The following is an 18,326-nucleotide window of genomic DNA, read 5'->3' as shown; positions in this document are numbered from 1 at the left end:
CATTTTCATTTAATATGGATTTGACATTTGTGTGATTAAATTAACTAAAGCATAAATATATAAATTTTGTGAAGCCATTTGCATAAACAGTTATGTAAATTTTAATAATATTTAAATATCAAAAAATTTAAACATTTCTACTGAATATTTGTGACAATCACTGAATTTTTTCAGTTACATATATCATAGAATATTTGGTCTTCTAGCTCACATTCAGCAGAAGGTTGTTGAGTAATGGAGTCTTACATTTGTGGTTCTGTAGAAAGCAGATTCATTTAGTTGGAATTTGTTGCTCAAGGGAGCAAATGGATGATAAATGTTGTAAATCTGATATTTGAAGAGTTGAAAATACAAAAGACAATCAGACCAACTTCAGGACAATTAACAGAGTACAATATTATATCTTTTTAAAGTGAACAAGCCCTTCAATGACGCTTCCTTCTGAATAATAATGGATTTCATGAATAACTGATTTTTAAAGGTCAAAGGTGACTGTCTTAAAAAAAAGTACAGCTATGAACCCTAGCCACAAAAAATTAAAAATAATATATCCCCTTGATCAAGACAGGGTTAATCTGGTAGAAAAGCTGTAAAAGGCAAAGTATGGAATAACATTAACATGATGCCTACCCTCCGTCCCTCCCCTCTCTCCCTGTGTGTGTGTGTGTGTGTGTGTGTGTGTGTGTGTGTGTGTGTGTGTGTGTGTGTGTGTGTGTGTGTGACAACACTGTCTGGAGTGGCAACCTGCCAGCCACTACGTCTCCAAGCCAGGGCACTGTTGTGACATCGAGCCTGGTGCAGTTTCCACACCGGACAGCTGACTGATGTAACAGCCACAAAACAGTCACCCGGAATAAACAAAATGTACGGGATGGGGTCACGTTATTAATAGCTGCAGGCTTTTATTTGTGGACTGGGGAATTCTGTTTGTGCTCATCAGCCTCGTGGAGTCCTAGAGATCCAACTGTAGAACCACACTTTCTGTTCGCAAGATAGAAAATAAATATTAAGAAACCTATTATATATTGTCATCGTTGCTGCTGTTTACATTCCAAATACTGGTTCGATATAACTTTCCCAACTGCTCTAGCCTGTACAGGACTCTCCATTTCTTTGAACCTCCTTATTGTAGTCAAACTGGTGATTGTGTGGAATTTCAATCCCCCCCCCCCCCAAACACTTTCCTCCACTGGCACATCAATGATTCCTCAATTTATAAGCCTGTATCCTATTGATCTCTTCCTCCTTTTAGGCCAGGTGTGCTCTACATTTCAGATGACTGACGTAGACCACTGTTCTGCAGCACACAGTTACTTGTTTAGCACAGAGAGTTCACTGAATCATTTTCAGGCCATCTCTCAACCATTCCACTCTCAAGAAAAACGTGGGAAAAATAAACAACTGAATCTTTCCAGAATCTTTCCTGGCAAGCCTTAATTTCCCTTATTTTATTAGGATGAACGTTCCTCCCTGTGTACATGGGAACCAACAAAATATTTTCACAGTTTGAGAAAAATGGTGACTGAAATTTTGTGAAAACATGTCGCAGCAATGAAAAACACCATGTTGATGATTTTATTCATATATATATAATAAACAGAAGTGGTAAAAGGCCACAAGACTGACGCTCCTGCCTGGATTCTACCCCACTGACAGCTTGTCCCCTTTCTTGATACATTCTCTGTTCTGTAAATTTTGCATATATTATGAACAAGTAGCTGGGGAACTAGATTGTATGCTAGAATCCATAATAATTTGTTTCTGTTGAATTTATCAAAGGCTTTTTAGTTAGATAGTAAGTTAGTTGGTTGGTTCCGTGTTCCATTGATCAATGACACGGTACGGTAGCCGTTATGATGTGGAACGTGTCAAGTGCACAAGGAATGCACATATAAAACAAGATTTTTTAATATATATGTATTACAATACAGAGTTAAAGATTAATATTTCTATTATTTACTCCATTCCCTTAAATGGCACAAACTGCATACACTATATTTATAGAGTTATTTATTCATATTCAAGAATTCATCTATGGTATAGAAGAAGTTGTCAAGGACATATGATTTCAATTTGTTCTTGAAACTATTACTGCTGTCTGTCAGACATTTTATTTCATCTGGTAATTTGTCAAAAATTTTTGTAGTGGCATATTTTACCCCTTTCTGTGCCAAAGATACATTGAGTATAGGATACTGTAAGTCTTTCTTTTTTCTGGTATTATAATCATGAATGTCGCTGTTGTTTTCAAACTGGTCCACGTTGTTGAGGACAAATTTCATTAGTGAGTAAATGTACTGTGAGGCTGTTGTAAGAATTCCCAATCTTTTAAAAAGATGCCTACAAGATGTGCAACTATAAATCCCACACATTATTCTAACCACTTTCTTTTGAGCAGAGAACACTTTTTGTCTAAATGTTGACTTACCCCAAAATATTATTCCGTTTGGCATCAGAGAGTTAAAGTATGCAAAGTTAGCTAGCTTACTAATTTCTATATCCTCAAAATTGGCAATTATTATGATTGCAAAAGTTGCTGAATCTAGTCGCTTCAGAAGATCCAAAACATGAATTTTCCAATTAAGATTCTCATCTATATGTACACCCAAAAACTTAGTATGCTCTATTCTGTCTACTGATTTCTGCTGATGTGTTATATTTATTGAAGGAACTGTATTTTTTGCAGCAGAAAATTGGATTTACTGTGTTTTTTCAAAGTTTAGAGAAAGACCATTTGCAGAAAACCAATTAATGACTTTTCCAAAGACCTTATTTGTAGTCAATGATGGCAATATGTGTTTCTAGATTAAATTCTCTACGTTTTTCTATTAGAATTCTCAAATCTCACTCCGACTGAAGAATTACAACTGGTACATTCAGTTCTGCAAATTATTTATTTGTTCCACAGTACCAGTGATGTGACAAAAATCACAATTTGATGTAATAAACTAGTTGGATGTGCAAGTGAATTCGAACATACTTTTTATGTAAAACACAAATCAGTAGGCATTTGCATGCCTTTGTGAGTGCACGTACGAGATTAAATAAAGTGTAGTGAAAGTGAATATTTTCATTTATTTGTAGCACCAGAATACATTTTTGACCAATTATATTCATTATTTATGTATACCTACTTTAATTTATAATATATTTCAAATAATTCATCCAACTTCAACAACATTTAGCTTGATTATATTTCATTTTTATTTTAATGTGTAAATTCTAATGAGCTGCTAATTCTCCACGGTGGATATGGTTGCTATCAATTGTTTGCTACTACTGGGACAGGGAGCATTTCAAAATTCACTATAATAAACAAAAAGATCAACTAGAATTGAAATTCAGATGAGCAGAAGCATGACAAAAAGAACTTAGAGGTAGGCCTTCAGGTAGCACAGAAACAGAACTACAATGCACGAAGCATCATAATGCAACAAAACCGGTACCGGATGAGGTTACCCAAATTGGAGCATTAGATCATTGGCTTCCACATCCTTCATGATGTAGGTTGGGTGTGAGGTGAATAACCACTCACTGCAAAACTGTCACATTACAAAATCAAATACTAACAAAGAGGTAGAGGGGCTGGCCAGTACTTACCTTAGCTCAGTACAGCCGATAGATACACAAAAAACAAAACCGAAAATTTACGTTCCTAGCTGTCGGAACAATTGTTCCTTCATCAGGGAGGAGAGAGGGGAAAGAAAGAGAAGAAGGGAAAGTGGATTCAGTTACTCAAAACCCAGGTTATTAAGCAACAGGTAAAGGGAAACAGGGAGGGTAGTAAGGATGGAGGAATGGTTGTCATAACCTGGGTTGTGAGTAACTGAATCCACTTTCCCTTTTTCTCTTTCTTTCCCCTCTCTCCTCCCTGATGAAGGAACATTTGTTCCGAAAGCTAGGTTCTGTTTTTTTGTGTATCTATCGGCTGCACTGAGCTGAGGTAAGTGCTGGCCTGCCCCTCTATCTCTTTGTTAGTATTTGTTTCATATCTTTATATGAGATCTTCCATTAATCATTTACATTACAAAATCAGAACGAGAACCTCAGATAATGCATGGGACACCTCCCAACTGGAAACATTCCAGTTTTTATTGATTGCAGAAGCTTACTCCAAGATATGCAGACATTCTGAAGAAAGTTAATCTGCTACTAATGTTATGGTCAAATACAGCCAAACATTCTCTCCAAGCTGTAGTTCCACAAATATAAGGCAAATTTTAAAAAAATTATAATTTCCACAATACGCATGACTGAGGATGACATGGTGATCGGATGGTACTGTCAAGCCTTCAAGGGTTGTTCAGATGGAGTTGAGTTTAGTTTCGTTTAGATATAATCATGTATCATTCCCTTGCCATCTTCACCGAATACACATTTCAAGGTAACCTGTAGTGTGAATCTGATGGAACAACAGTAGGGGTTTAGAATGAAATTGTCACTCTACAGCGGAGTGTGTGCTGATATGAAACTTCCTGGTAGATTAAAACTGTGTGCCGGACCGAGTCTCTAACTCAGGATCTTTGCCTTTTTGCAGGCAAGTGCTCTACCAACTGAGCTACCCAAGCACGAGTCACGCCCTGTCCTCACAGCTTTAATTGCGCCAGTACCTCGTCTTCTACCTTCCAGGTTCGCAGGAGAGCTTCTGTGAAGTTTGGAAGGTAGGAGACGAGGTACTGGCGGAATTAAAGCTGTGAGGACAGGGCATGAGTCATGCTTGGGTACCTCAGTTGGTAGAGCACTTGCCATGAAAGGCAAAGGTCCCGACTTCGAGTCTCGGTCTGGCACACATTTTTAATCTGCCAGGAAGTTTCATAACAGTAGGGGTATTAATAACGTTAGTGTAAACTGTATGCAAACCAGCAAACTGATTTCATACAACTAACACATCATCAACCATTAACATCTACTATACCAAGCCTCGTTCATCAACATAATATCACATTTTTGAAACTAATTATGAAATTCTTTGACAAATGCAACCTTATTCTGTAAAACTCTGAAACACTTACAGATGCTATGTCCTTCTGGCTAAAGGCCTTTTAAGAAATAAATAAAAAATAAGTAATGCAAGGGACATTCAGAACATGACTTCATCAAAGGAAAATGACAAAAAAATTTGGCAATAGTAACTTGGAACACATGAACAGCGTCAAAACCTGAAACAATAAAAGAACCAGCTCAAGAAGACATGAAGTTTAAGTGTAATACTGTGATACTACAAAAAGCTAGACGGCAAGGACAAGGATAGACAGATATACCTCAGTATTCTCCACTGTTTAGTTGACCAGAAAGAAGGACAGGTCTAGCTGCACCAGGGTTTATAATAAGAGATTAGGAGAAGTCTTTTGGAAACAACCTATAAATGAAAGACTCGGCAAGCTGAGAATAAAACAAAAAATTAAGAATATAACGTTAACAGTGCCATACACACCAACAGAAGAAGCAGAAGAAGAAATAAAAAAACAGTTTCACATAGACCTTGAAAGTCTGTGTACTAAAATACTAAACTTTAACCTGTTGCCACTTTCAAGTGACTTTAATACACAGGTTGTGCAAAATGAATGTCGATGAGTATCAGGGACATACACTTAATATGAAGAAAGTAATGAGAATGGAGCTATGTTGTGTCACTTGCTGGTAGAAATAAGTTACTCATCGCACAAACGAATACATTTTGGAATTCGGAAGTCAAGTGTAAGTGAAATAGTTGACCAAATAGACTATGGGTTAGTAAAAGCACAATGATCCATGTCAGTTGTGGATGTACGGAGCTGCAGGGATCCAAACTGTGATTCAGACCACTATGCTGTAAAAGACATAGTGAGAGAGAAGTCAGCTGTAATACATAAAAGTGGTATGGGAAAACAAGAAAACTGGACTATAGAAAAACGGACTCATCCTGAAATTGTAAAAACTTACCAAATGAAAACTAAAGGTGTGCTAAAAGCTGGCAACAAAACAAAAGAGGAGAAAAGACATCAGAAGAAATAATTGGAGTAAGAGTGGCAAGACATGTATGGTTTGATAACAAATGTAGACTCACAATAAAACATAACAATTCAGCAAGAATGAGAATGTTAAACAGAGACAGAGAGATAACGAATAAATGTGGAGGTGTATAAAGAATTAAGGTATGATGTCTAATGCTCATAGCACATGTAAGAAAAAGAAAAGGACTGGCTGAAGGGAAACTTTCAAGAGCGAGAAGAATTAAAGGACCAGAATGAAACATATCATGCAAAAGGTACACAAAAACCATGCAAAAATATAAATGGTAAGATAAGTAGAGCAGACAAAAAACATTGTAGAAATGGGCAGAATATTTGGAAGACATGGTCAGTACATCTACATCCATACTATGCAAGCCACCTGACAGTGTGTGCCAACTCAGACCAGATATCAAGAGATCCACGTGAAGAGGAGAATACAGGGGCAATAAAAGAGGAAAGGAAACAAGCAAAATGACCAGCAATGCACTAGGTCGAGTCTGTGATATATGAAATTGAAAATTAACTGTGCATGAGGTGAAAATGTGATAGTGTCACAACTTACAAAATTTTGCTGCAACCTCTAAAGTGTGAAATACATGTACTAATAAACAAGATGGAAAAATGAAAGCATGCCTGACAATTGAAAAACAGGAATATTTCCTGCATATCAGAAAAGAGAAAAGTTAGCTTGTGAATATTATGGAGGCATAGCTTTATCGAATACAGCAGCCAAGATATTTTCTCCGGTGCTGAATGAAAGGGACACATACATCTTGTCTAATCATAAGAACAACCAAGTTAAGAGGGGGAGAGTGTGTGTGTGTTTCCTCTTAGCTTCCACTTGTCAAAGGATAGCTTTGAAAGATAGAAAGTTTTCTTCCTTTTGTACGTGCCTATCGAAAACTCCACACTTTTACTTTTCAGTGAGTGGTTTCCTTCAATCCAAAAGTGTATATATTCTACAACAAATTTCCTACAAGAGTATACTATTCTCTTGGGTGACCAATTGTTACATACGAGGCAGAGATGTGGACAACAGAAGCAAAACTGAACAACCAAAGGACATTTGAAAGAAAAATTCTGCAAAAAATTTATGGGTCTATGAGAGGGGCAGCGAGTTGGAGAGTAAGCTACAACCACCAAAAACAAGAGCACTTTCCTGGGAACAATACAATGAAATTTATTAAATCTCAAAGAATATGCTGTTTAGGACATACAGAGAAAGTGACTGCTGTCAGGTTGCCCAAACGAATAATAAAAGATAGATTATATACCGGCAGAAGGAAAGCTGACCAAGAGCTAAGTAGCTGGACAATGTATTAGCTGACCTTGACAAGATGGAGATCGAAGGACGGAAGAGAAAAGGAGAGAGCAGATGTTTCAAGGAAGATTATTGAGGAGGCCAAGGCCCACCAAGGGCTGTATTGCTGAAGATGAAGGTATAAAATATCTTTGATCTGACTTTATATACACAAAAATATCATTTTTTAATTTTTTTTCCCTTTCATGTAGAAATTTACTCAAGTTATGTGAAGCCTCTATTCTTCAGCCCCCTAACACTCCCACAGGGATGAAGAAGACAAAATTAATTTAAGCTTGCGCACAACATTTTGGCAGTCATTCTTCTCGCACACCATATACAATCAGAACAACGAGATGTCCTGATGTGTGCTACCGTGCTAAGTACCACTTCACAGTGGATTGTGGAGTATGCATGCATATGTAGATCACCAACTTGTATTGAATGGCCGTGATGACAATGGCATGGTAGACTACAGCCATCTAGCAAGTATACTGACTCTACAGCTGTCCACCTCCATCGCTCAATGGTCGGTGTGGCTGACTGCCATACAAGGGGCCTTTATTCAATTCTCGGCTTGGTTAGAGATTTTATCTGCTCATGGCCTGTGTGTTGTGCTATATTCATTGCCATTTCATCATTGTAGAGGCGCAAATCAACAAAGTGGAATCAAATAAAAAGACATCCACTAGGTGGCTGAATAACTCCAGATCAGGTCTCCCACACAAAAATGCCATACAATTGTTTCCTTTCAATCTCACAACCACAGTACCAGAGCTGAAAATAATTTCCATACCCAGTATACATTGGTGTCTAGAGTGCAGATGGACCATTATACTCCGATGCAAAAGGCTTATGAATTGCCGGTACATAAAGCTGAAAAGTGAAGCACTATGTATTCAGAAATGAAGGATACATTTTCACTCACTCCTTCAATAATTTGTCAGAATATTAGAACTTGGGGAATACATATGAGCTGCGTGGAGTGGCCGCGCAGTTTAAGGCGGATTGCGCGGCCCCTCCAGCCGGAGGTTCAAGTCGCCCCTCGGGCATGGGGATGTGTGTTGTTCTTAGCATAAGTTAGTTTAAGAAGTGTGTAAGTCTAAGAACTGATTACCTCAGCAATTTGGTCCCTTAGGAATCCCCATACAATTAGGAATTCATGCACTACATACGAATGAACGAACGAACGAATGAATTGTGATCCATCTTATGCACAGTGCACGTTTGTTTATGCATCCTCACCAAATTCTGTAACTCCACTGCAATGATAAACCACTTTAAAGTTTTGCTATGGAAATACTGACAAGTGTTTAGAATTAGTATATTATCTGCACTCTCATTTAACACCTGAGTGGGAAGGCCCCTTTTTCATAACAAGAGTGGGCATGTGGCTTACTTTTTACACATGTAAAGACTGGCTGTCTTTTGTTACCAAGATAAACATGCATGAGCAAAATCACAGTTTAATCTCAGTTTGGTTTAACAATGATAAAATAAACTTACATGAGCTAAATCGTTGTTTCATAAACAGCATTAAAATAAACATTTATTATATCATTCTGTTGCCGCATACAAGTGTTACCCCACAGTAATGACCCACTTGAGACATTAAACACCACAGTTGCTTCAGATCCCAGCCAACCGTTTATCTGATTGCTAATTATCTCATAGACAACAGCTTCATTGTGAGACTATGCCGCTACTTCAGAACCTAGATCATTTATTTGAAAGAATTTTAAATTTTTCCTGACCTAGCTCACTGTTTATTTCACATTACTGTTGTTCACTTGGACGTATGAGAGCACCACTTATCACAGTGTTAGCTAAAGCAATAGTGAAGGAAGAGTTACAGGTTCACAATTGTAAAACAATGCAATGCTACAAGACAATTATTATTTGTGGTTGGTGCACTTTATAACCCACTCTAGGGTTAAATTTTATTCCATCAATATTCAACTTAACAACACTGAAGAACTTTAGTCCAATCAGCGAAGGAAAATCAGGGACAAAATCGGCATAGTCACAATTTTTTTTTATGTGGCAAAAAGGGGGGGGGGCTGTAATGAATAACATACTAAAAATCCTGACCATAGGGTGTGAAAGTGAGGGTGGGGTGTGGGAGGCATTTAAAGATCTCTTTTGTAGGTTTTTCTTGACTTTCTCAAAAACTGTGGCATCTAGCTAAAATGACCGCAGTACAAAATTAAACTACATTAAGGACCTATCCATTTTTTCTCTAAGACTTATAACTCCCACATTGCAACAGACTGAAAAATCTCTGGTTATTAAAAATAGTATTTTAATGGTATAAAATTAACGTATATTGTTAAATAAAGAGGGTGAACATTAAATGTTTATATCGCATCTGAGGCATTACAACTTGAGCTCTGGGGTATATCTTGACGGAAAGGTGGAGATAGAAGCACAGAGGAACATAGGTCATCTTTTTACAGCTTGAAGATGTCACATGCATCACCCCAGCCTCAGCTCTTCCAACATCTGAAGAGGCTTAAATTGGCTCCCTCTGCAGCAGAAGTAGGTCACCTATACGTTACAAACTTCAGACATTTCAGCACAAGCCAAGCAATGCATTGTGGCAGATTACTGTCCTACATTTAAACATGATTATTCTTATTCCACTAGACGTATTAATACCCTTTTTGCAAGAATATACTGTGGATGTGTGGTAAGTGGCTCGATTCAGTGCAGCCCACTCTGCAAGTGTCAGCAATTCCTGAATGGAGGAGAGTCGTGCAATCTACCAGTAACACAATTAATGGTGAGAGAAAAACAGCAATTTTCTGGACATTCATTAATTCGCCACCAAGCGAATACAGCACGATTACACAGATTTACAATATACTGTCAGTGACAGCAGACAAGCTCCACATTTATCAGTCCAGACCTTTTCCCACCAACACTGCACAGGTTACTGGCAACATCACACTTGCAAATTAAACACTTATCTTTTGTTTATAGGAATTTATGTTACATAAAAGCTCACAAACAACTGCAAATAAGTACTTGTTTAATAAATGGAAAATACGCCCATCGAAAGATTGGGAATATAATTAGTTCCTTTGTCTTGAAATGGGATAGATGTCTTACACTGTATTTTTTGATAATACAGAATTTTACTCGAAGGAAAACTACACAATATGTTCTCTTTGAACCAATTATGAAATGAAAAAGGAACATTATTTGGAAAAAAAGGTTGCCGTGTCCCCCCCCCAATATCAAAACACATAAAATGCTGTGTCCAGTGCAGTTCCTCTATGAAACACAACAAGACATTGTTCTTGATGCAAACCTCAGTCCAATGACTGGTTTGATAGCTCTGTGCTACTTTATCCTACACATGCTTTCTCACCTCTGATAAAATACTTCCTTTTGAAGCTGCTTACTGTATTCACTTCTTGACCTATTTCTACATGTCCCCCACCCCCTTCCCTCAATACTAAATTGATGTTCCCTTCATGTCTCAGAATGTGTCCTATCAACAGATCCCTTCTTTTAGTCAAGTTGTGCAACATATTTCTTTTTGTCCCAGTTCTACTTAGTACCTTCTCACTACCTAGATTAGCTACCCACCTAATTCCAGCATTCTTCTGTAGCATCACATTTTAAAAGTTTCTTTTCTCTTTTTGTCTAAACTGTTTATCATCTAGGTTTCATTTCCATACGAGGCTACACTCCAGGCAACGACCTTCAGAAAAAGATTTCTTAACACTTAAATCTATATTTTATGTTAGTAAATTTCTCTTGTCCAGAAATACTTTTCTTGACATTGCCAATCCACATATCATATCCTCTCTGCTTTGGGTGCCATCAATTATGTCAGTGTCTTGTACATTAATCTAATTTCCTCAGCATCACTGATGTAACTCGTCTACGTTCCATTACCCTTGTTTTGCCTTTGTTGATATTCGTCTTACGACCCCCTTTCAAGACACTGTCCATTCTGTTTGAATGCTCTTCCGTATCCTTTCCTGTCTGATTGAATTACAGTGTCACTGCCAGACCTAAAAGGTTTTATTTCTTCTCCCTGAATTTGACACCCTTCACCAAATTATCCCTCTGTTTCTTTTATTGTCTACTCAGTGTACAGACTTAATAACATCGGGAGCAGACTACAATACAATCATGGTCTCACTCCCTTCTCAATCGCTCCTTTCCCTTTACGGCCCTCAACTCTTATAACTGTCATCTCGTTTCTGCACAAGTTGTATATAGCTTTTTCCTTTCTCTGTTTTACCCCTGCTATCATCAGAATCTCAAAGAGTGTTATTTCAGTCAACATCGCCAAAGGTTTCTCTACGTCTGCAAATGCTATAAAACAGAAATTTGCCTTTCCTTAACCTATCTTCTGAGAGCAGCAGTAGCATCAGTAAATTTCTCTGGGATCCAAACTGATCTTGCCTGAAGTTGGCATCTTCCAGTACTTCCATTATTCTCTAAATAATTCGTTTTAGCATTTTGCAACTGTAAATTATTAAACTGAAAGTTCGGTAATATTGACATATGTCAGTACCTGCTGAGTTAAAAAGGCCAGGGCAGGAAGTGAGGGCTGGGAGGGGGCGCAAACAAACTAACTGGCATCAAAAAGACCAGACCAGTTACAGAGCTAAACTTAAAAACCAATACTGCTACAAAAATATTAAAACAGATGGCACTACAAATACCTAAAAGCAAGAACAACACATACCAAAAACTCATGAACACTAAAAATATCCAGTGTTGACTACATCAGCTGACATGTACAAAAAAAAAAAAAAAAAACCATTGCTCATATAACTAACATTGTAAACCTAACTTTATCAACATAGGTAAAACACATTCCACAAACCAAGATCCAACATTACTAGCAACAACTAATGATACAATCCAAAATCCCTAAAAAAGACTTGCATTACTACCAATTTCAGTCTGCAAGACACAAAATTATGTAGATGAACACACATACCATACATACTACAACAAACAGATAAAACCAAAAGACATACTTACCAAACACAGTCAGGTGAAAGTCTAGCAATAGCAAAAACAATATGTCATCAATACAGTCTTTAAAATAGCAGGCCTAGACTTCTCAAACCAACGATCACTTCAGATAGAATGACATACATTGTCCCGTCAGCACCACATACACTGGTCCCTAATGCAAGATGCAGCAACTTTGGTCAATCACATACCTTCTCCACAAACTCAGCAGTGAAACGAAGTAACTGTAGAAATTTAATTGTACTCAACATGTCCTCTCTCACTGCAGCATGCAGGGATCTACTCGTGAACTTTGTTGCCACATCCATAATTAACAAAAAACAAAATTAAATTCTAACCTGTAAAATAACACACTGCACTAATAATTGCAAACTCGAAAAAAATTCTACGGCCGTAACTGCCAACGTCAAAATAGCTCACTACCAAACCACAACAAACTCTTTCAACATTATTGTCACGAACAGTCTGATATTACTAACAACATTCAAAAACAATTTATAAACATAAAGATCCCATACTAGAGGGCACCATCACATACTTCATCACACCCTCTGCAAACATGATCTATTTCAAACACACTGCACCAACATGATGTCACATAACACAATACAGTTATATTATGGGTCAAATAAGATGAGTGGTATCGAATGCTCGAGTGGACTCTAAAAGTATATCTATGCCATACTGCAAAGAGGTCATTTTTTCCCCTGAAAAAGACGAGTTTGGAAATATAAGGGTTAATTAGTATAGTCCTGATTTATCATCCCAGTGTCGTACAGGAACAACATTAGTGACTTCTTCACCAGCTGTTTATAAGGAAGGCAGTTGGCCATGTTTCATTCAAAAGTAAGTTGTTAGCTGCTTACAAGTTCACAGGACAAAAATTAGTCACCCCTTTGCACTTTAATACGAATTGCGAAGCCTTTCCAGAAAAGACAGGAATCGAGTCACATCCTCAACTATGTGCACACAGCCTCTATATGAGCACAAGGCAGTAGTGATAACCGAGACATTTATGTATCAAGCAGATAATGTACATAAACATGGCTAAGTGTACAGACACGACAGAGTGGTAAAAAGGGGTGAAGTTGCTGGATTTGTTGATGTAGCAGACTGTTCAATGTGGCTACGAATTGTACCACATTTGGCCACAACAAACATCATCAGAATCGTTGTCGGAGAAAGATATTGACTGAGAGCAACTGGAGACACATTTCATGGCTTGTGAATCAAAACTGCTTTGAAACACAATGGGAATTGCTGCAGGCAGTGAATGAAGGTCCATTCCAAGCCATTAGCAAGAGGAACTGCATGCAATGAACATTTGGAGTCTCTGCCCTCACAAGAGCCCATTGTTCACACAGGCACATCAAGACGACAATAGAAAACTATATTGGACTGGAAGAATTTGCAACTGGTTTTCTGAACACTTCCCACACTATTAGGCCTTGACTGGCCAGCAAAATCACCTCGCTTTAAACCCACAGAAAATCTGTAGGACATATTGGAAAAGCAGGTAACATGTCTGTATCAGTACCCTCCGCAACTTGATGTAATTGTGTGATCAAATCTTCAGAGAGTGGCTTAACCTGGATGCAACATACTTGCACAACCTTGTTGACTTACTCCCTAACTGAACCCAGGTGGTTATCAAGTCCAGGGATGGCATTGTAAGGTATTAAATGATGCTTGTAGTGATTTCATTAGGGGTGACTAATTCTGATTTGGTGCTGTGTAAATTAAGAACATGGTGAAGACACACTGCACTAAATAATGGTGCAATAATTACAACACCAAATTTCTCCTCTAAATGCACAAATATTTCATCGATTCCCACATACTTAGTGAGAAATGAGCCTTGTGATAAAATACAAGAAATCAGATCTCACACTGCAAGATTTAGTTGCTCATTTTTCCATGTGCTAATTAAGAGTGGAATGCTCAACAAACAGTCTCAAAGTAGTACTATGAACACACTGCCAAACACTTCAAGTGTGAATTATAGAGAAATCACATAGATGCAAAAGTAGTGAATAACATGATAGTACAGTCACCATTGACCAAAGTAATCCTGTCAACAAGGCAACTTTTCACCAGCACTACTCAACTGCCATGACAGCTATAACATTGTTGTGCAAATGCCATCCTCCGTAGGATGGCATTTTTAGATTGCTATTTCGGTGGGGTGTAAATAACACTACAGAGTGCACAATGTAGGGAAAAAAACAGATCATCATGACACATTCGTTGCCTTTTCCGACTCACTACAAAACTACCACTTTTCTTCCTAACCTAGACCTTACATTACACCACAGAACAGTATCATCACAAGAATTAAGCACATAAAAACAAATCATGCTATAGTTTTCAGTACATGTTTATATTTTCAGAACAACAATGAAAGCTGAGGCAGATGCTAAACATCAGTGAGTGGCCATAAATAAATTTGTATTTTATGAAATGTGATACCAAAACATATCATTATTTCTGAGCGTATGCCACTCACTGAATGAAACTTGGGATTGTGTATATACAAAGTTTACTGTGCACTCAATAACCAGTTTTTAACTTAACTAGTACATCATTTACTATTTTCACTGCTGATTATTGCCAGGGTTAATAACAACACTGCATGAACAGATACCAATACATAATTCTGTTCTTTCAAATGTTAGTTTGCTGCTGAACCTCTCTCACACGTTGCAAACTTTGCTGAGAGAGTAAAACAAATTTCAAACTGATAAAAAGCTTCTGAGTTTCCAGGCATCAACAAGAATCTCCAGTGATCCACTAAAGAAAAGAAGAAAATTCTTTCTTTACAAAAGGCACAGTTTCCTTAGAGCACTGTCACATAAATTTAATTACCAACTGTAATTACATGTGTATATTATAGTGTTTGATGATCTCTATTTTGTGTAACAGGAAATTTTTCATCAGTTTTCTTCTTTTCATGACATTATTGTTTTATAATAATTAATGTATATAAAATTTGAAATATTTTTCAAACAAAAGGAAAAAGAGAGGATATTTCTGTAGTAGTGGTGGCAACAGCAGTATCTGGATTAGCTGGTGGTTTCAGTACTGCTTCGCCAATTTGCAACCACAGTGTCACTTTTTAACTTTTTCTACACCACTGTCTACACTAGAGATCACTGTCATTGCAACCAATGTTTCAAAAAAGGAGAAATGCAGAAAAATATTAGCAATGTCCTGTTTGCACATACATGATGTCATACACCAAAACATTATTATGCCATGATATGAAGCCAAAATACATTATCAGTATTTTCAGTTGACCCAGACTTTCTAAATGGAAACTGGCACAACAGATCTCATACAAATATAGTTTCTACTTGCCCATATAACTGCATTATTACCATAATAATTACACACGGGCAGCAGAAACAAAACTTTACTCAATAATACTTTTTAAGTGACTGTATGTTGTATATTTTGTGCTAAAGACAACTTTAATGTGGAGAAATGAATGTCATTTTTCCTTCTGGTACTGTAATTATATGTGTCACTGTTCCTTCTGCATGGCACTGGATTATTTACAACAAACTTTATGAGGAGATGAATACGCTGAGAAGCAGCAACTTCTTTAACAGATGTCTACATGGTGATCCTGGGTGTTCACTATAGATTATTCTTAGAGCATATTTTTGAGCAAATATTACTTACCCCAGAACTGAATCTGATTTCAACACAATGAAAATATTCAAAATGTCTACTTAATGAATTTTCTCTTCACTAGATTTCCAATGATTCTAAATGCAAATTAGGCTGAACTAAGATGTTCTACGAGCTCCAAAATGTGTTTCTGTATGGCTTAAATTCTAATAGATATGGAAACATAAATATTTTGAAGTCTGTATCCTATTTATCGTTTCCTCACCACATGCTATGCTTATCACTGGTGTTGGAGCTCTAGATGTTCAGAACTCAATGTGATTTCAACACGGTGAAAACAGAAAATGTAAAGTATTTATGATGTGATTACAAAAATCCTTAACACAAGGGAGATGGCAACACACAAACACAAAAAATCATTTTAAGTCAGTTTTGTACTCAAACTGTCTGCCTACAACTTATACAATGATTTAACTAAGTACTGTTTTCTTGCAGTACCGTATATTAATCTTTTTTATCTTCAAAGTTTCTTTTGAATGCAAAGTACAGATAACCATACAAAGCAAACATTATAGCCTGTTATGAGCTAGAGATTTGGTCTCATGGTGTAAAGCTCAATTAAAGATTTATCTTGGAGCATGATGGTACCCTTGACACGCACAGTATGTTTCTTATATACATTTAAATGGTCATAGGGAGGAAAACGACATGAATCAAAGGGGTTGACCTATAGCAAAAGTGGATGAAAGCCATTTGCAACAAAACTGTATGGAGAGGTGGTAAAGTTTGTTCCAGGATCAGTTAATTCAGATATGAATGTAGCTATTAAAATTGGGGCTCTGAAATGAACAAGAAATTTGGATTCTCCAACAATGCCAGGTTGGCATATACAATCGAAGAAATCTGAACAAATGAATTAAAGCAACTAATAGAAGTTAATAAGAAAACCTATGAATCTGACTTGGGCAAACCCTCTTCCTCCATTTGCTGTCCGTGATAGAATCTGAATTAGAAGTATTTCTCGAAGCAAAAAATAAAAATTGTGAGAGAAAATCTGCCTGTTGTTGAAACGTTAATTACATGAAAGATTCTACTTCTTGTTTATGATGGGGCAAAAACACTATTACGCAAGTGCTAGTAATAAATTCTGTACCGCCAGATTATTTCTACTATTTCAAATTCTTCAGCGTAATTACACAGCACAATACAAATGCATATAAAGTCACGCTGCAGAGTGACACAGCATCTTCTGACTTCTAATGCCAAATATTTTAATGTGCCAAGTCCCAGTTTCTATAAATTTACTTTCCAAACAATATGTTCCGTTCTGCTGAAAATGTTGCACGAAAAATGCGATAAGCAGCTAATGATAATTCGTTGAATGAGTGAAATGTTACTGAGGGACTTCATCATTTCAACTCAGTAACCTTGTTGTCTCATGTATTATTTGTGCTAGTAAAACATCTTTTTAAGTTCTCGGTAGACGCCTTCACCATATGTAACTGGCTGATCTTGAAAGCGTTTGAACGTAATCGTAAAATCTTTGGGCGCACAAGCTCCCACTAATGTGAAATTACTCAAACATACCTGCGGCGCTGAGACTCGTAGACGAGCCCTGCATACGCTGAAGTATCACAACATCCCCATCAGCAACGCCGTGCTCTTTCAGTGATTTTCTGTCATCTGTCAGTGGCCGACCGCTGTAAACAATCAGAATTTCCCTCGAAGGAAACCCCGACTCCATTTCACATAGCGCTTTGAAGTTCTCCAGCTCCAAGTCCTCGCTCACGTCGAGGACAAATATTTCGTCCGCAAGAGTTGTGACCGTCACCCTCATTGTCCTTAATGGAAACACTAGTTATCTACACAACAGCAACTCTTCAAGCCACAATAGCCAACACAGACTCGGACCTGAATGTAAACTATCAACGCCAGACACCAAAATAAGCAACCTCACGCCGCCATCTTCGTACGAGTAGGTGCTACCACCATGACGTATTTTAAAAATGAAATAATCCAGGCAACATTTTTTTTACTTACATTACTCTTCTGGTTTTATTGCCCTTGTTATCGGGTGCACTTAATATATATATATCACCGTTCAATACAATCTATTTGAAACGTTGGAAAAAGCTGGGTGATAATATTGTCATAGGAAAAATTACTGCACAGACGGGCCACGTCGCTGAAAAGTAGAATAACGGGGGGCGTTCCCGATTACTGTTTCAGTTTACGTCAGTCCTTTGAAAGGAGGGGCGGGATGGGATGTGCGGTCCATTGCTCATGCAAGAAGGTGGGCATTCAATACAATGAAGGACAATAGAGTGCCTTAAATCCCACCCTTCTCCGGCATGAGCATCGTGGTTGCAAATGTGTGCAGACGACCGTGCGCATTA

General features: G+C 37.5%; 1 protein-coding gene across 3 annotated transcripts in view; it reads right to left on the bottom strand.

Moving 5' to 3' along the window:
- Positions 1-17,907, bottom strand: part of LOC126295449 (protein DDI1 homolog 2-like) — a 114,247-nt gene extending 96,340 nt beyond the window's left edge. For 2 of the 3 annotated variants that reach the window (XM_049987950.1, XM_049987949.1), the window contains exon 1: positions 17,518-17,887. In XM_049987950.1, coding sequence (XP_049843907.1) covers positions 17,518-17,767 — 250 coding nt within the window. In that variant the 5' untranslated portion in view covers positions 17,768-17,887. Of the gene's footprint in view, positions 1-17,517 lie in introns of all 3 variants that reach the window. The other variant, XM_049987948.1, reaches the window with a different exon arrangement.
- Positions 17,908-18,326: the final 419 nt, after the last annotated feature.

Source organism: Schistocerca gregaria, chromosome 11 (genome assembly GCF_023897955.1).
Source record: "Schistocerca gregaria isolate iqSchGreg1 chromosome 11, iqSchGreg1.2, whole genome shotgun sequence".
NCBI classification, from domain to species: domain Eukaryota; kingdom Metazoa; phylum Arthropoda; class Insecta; order Orthoptera; family Acrididae; genus Schistocerca; species Schistocerca gregaria.
The sequence above is the reverse complement of the archived record's forward strand: the minus strand, read 5'-3'. Positions and strand labels throughout refer to the sequence as shown.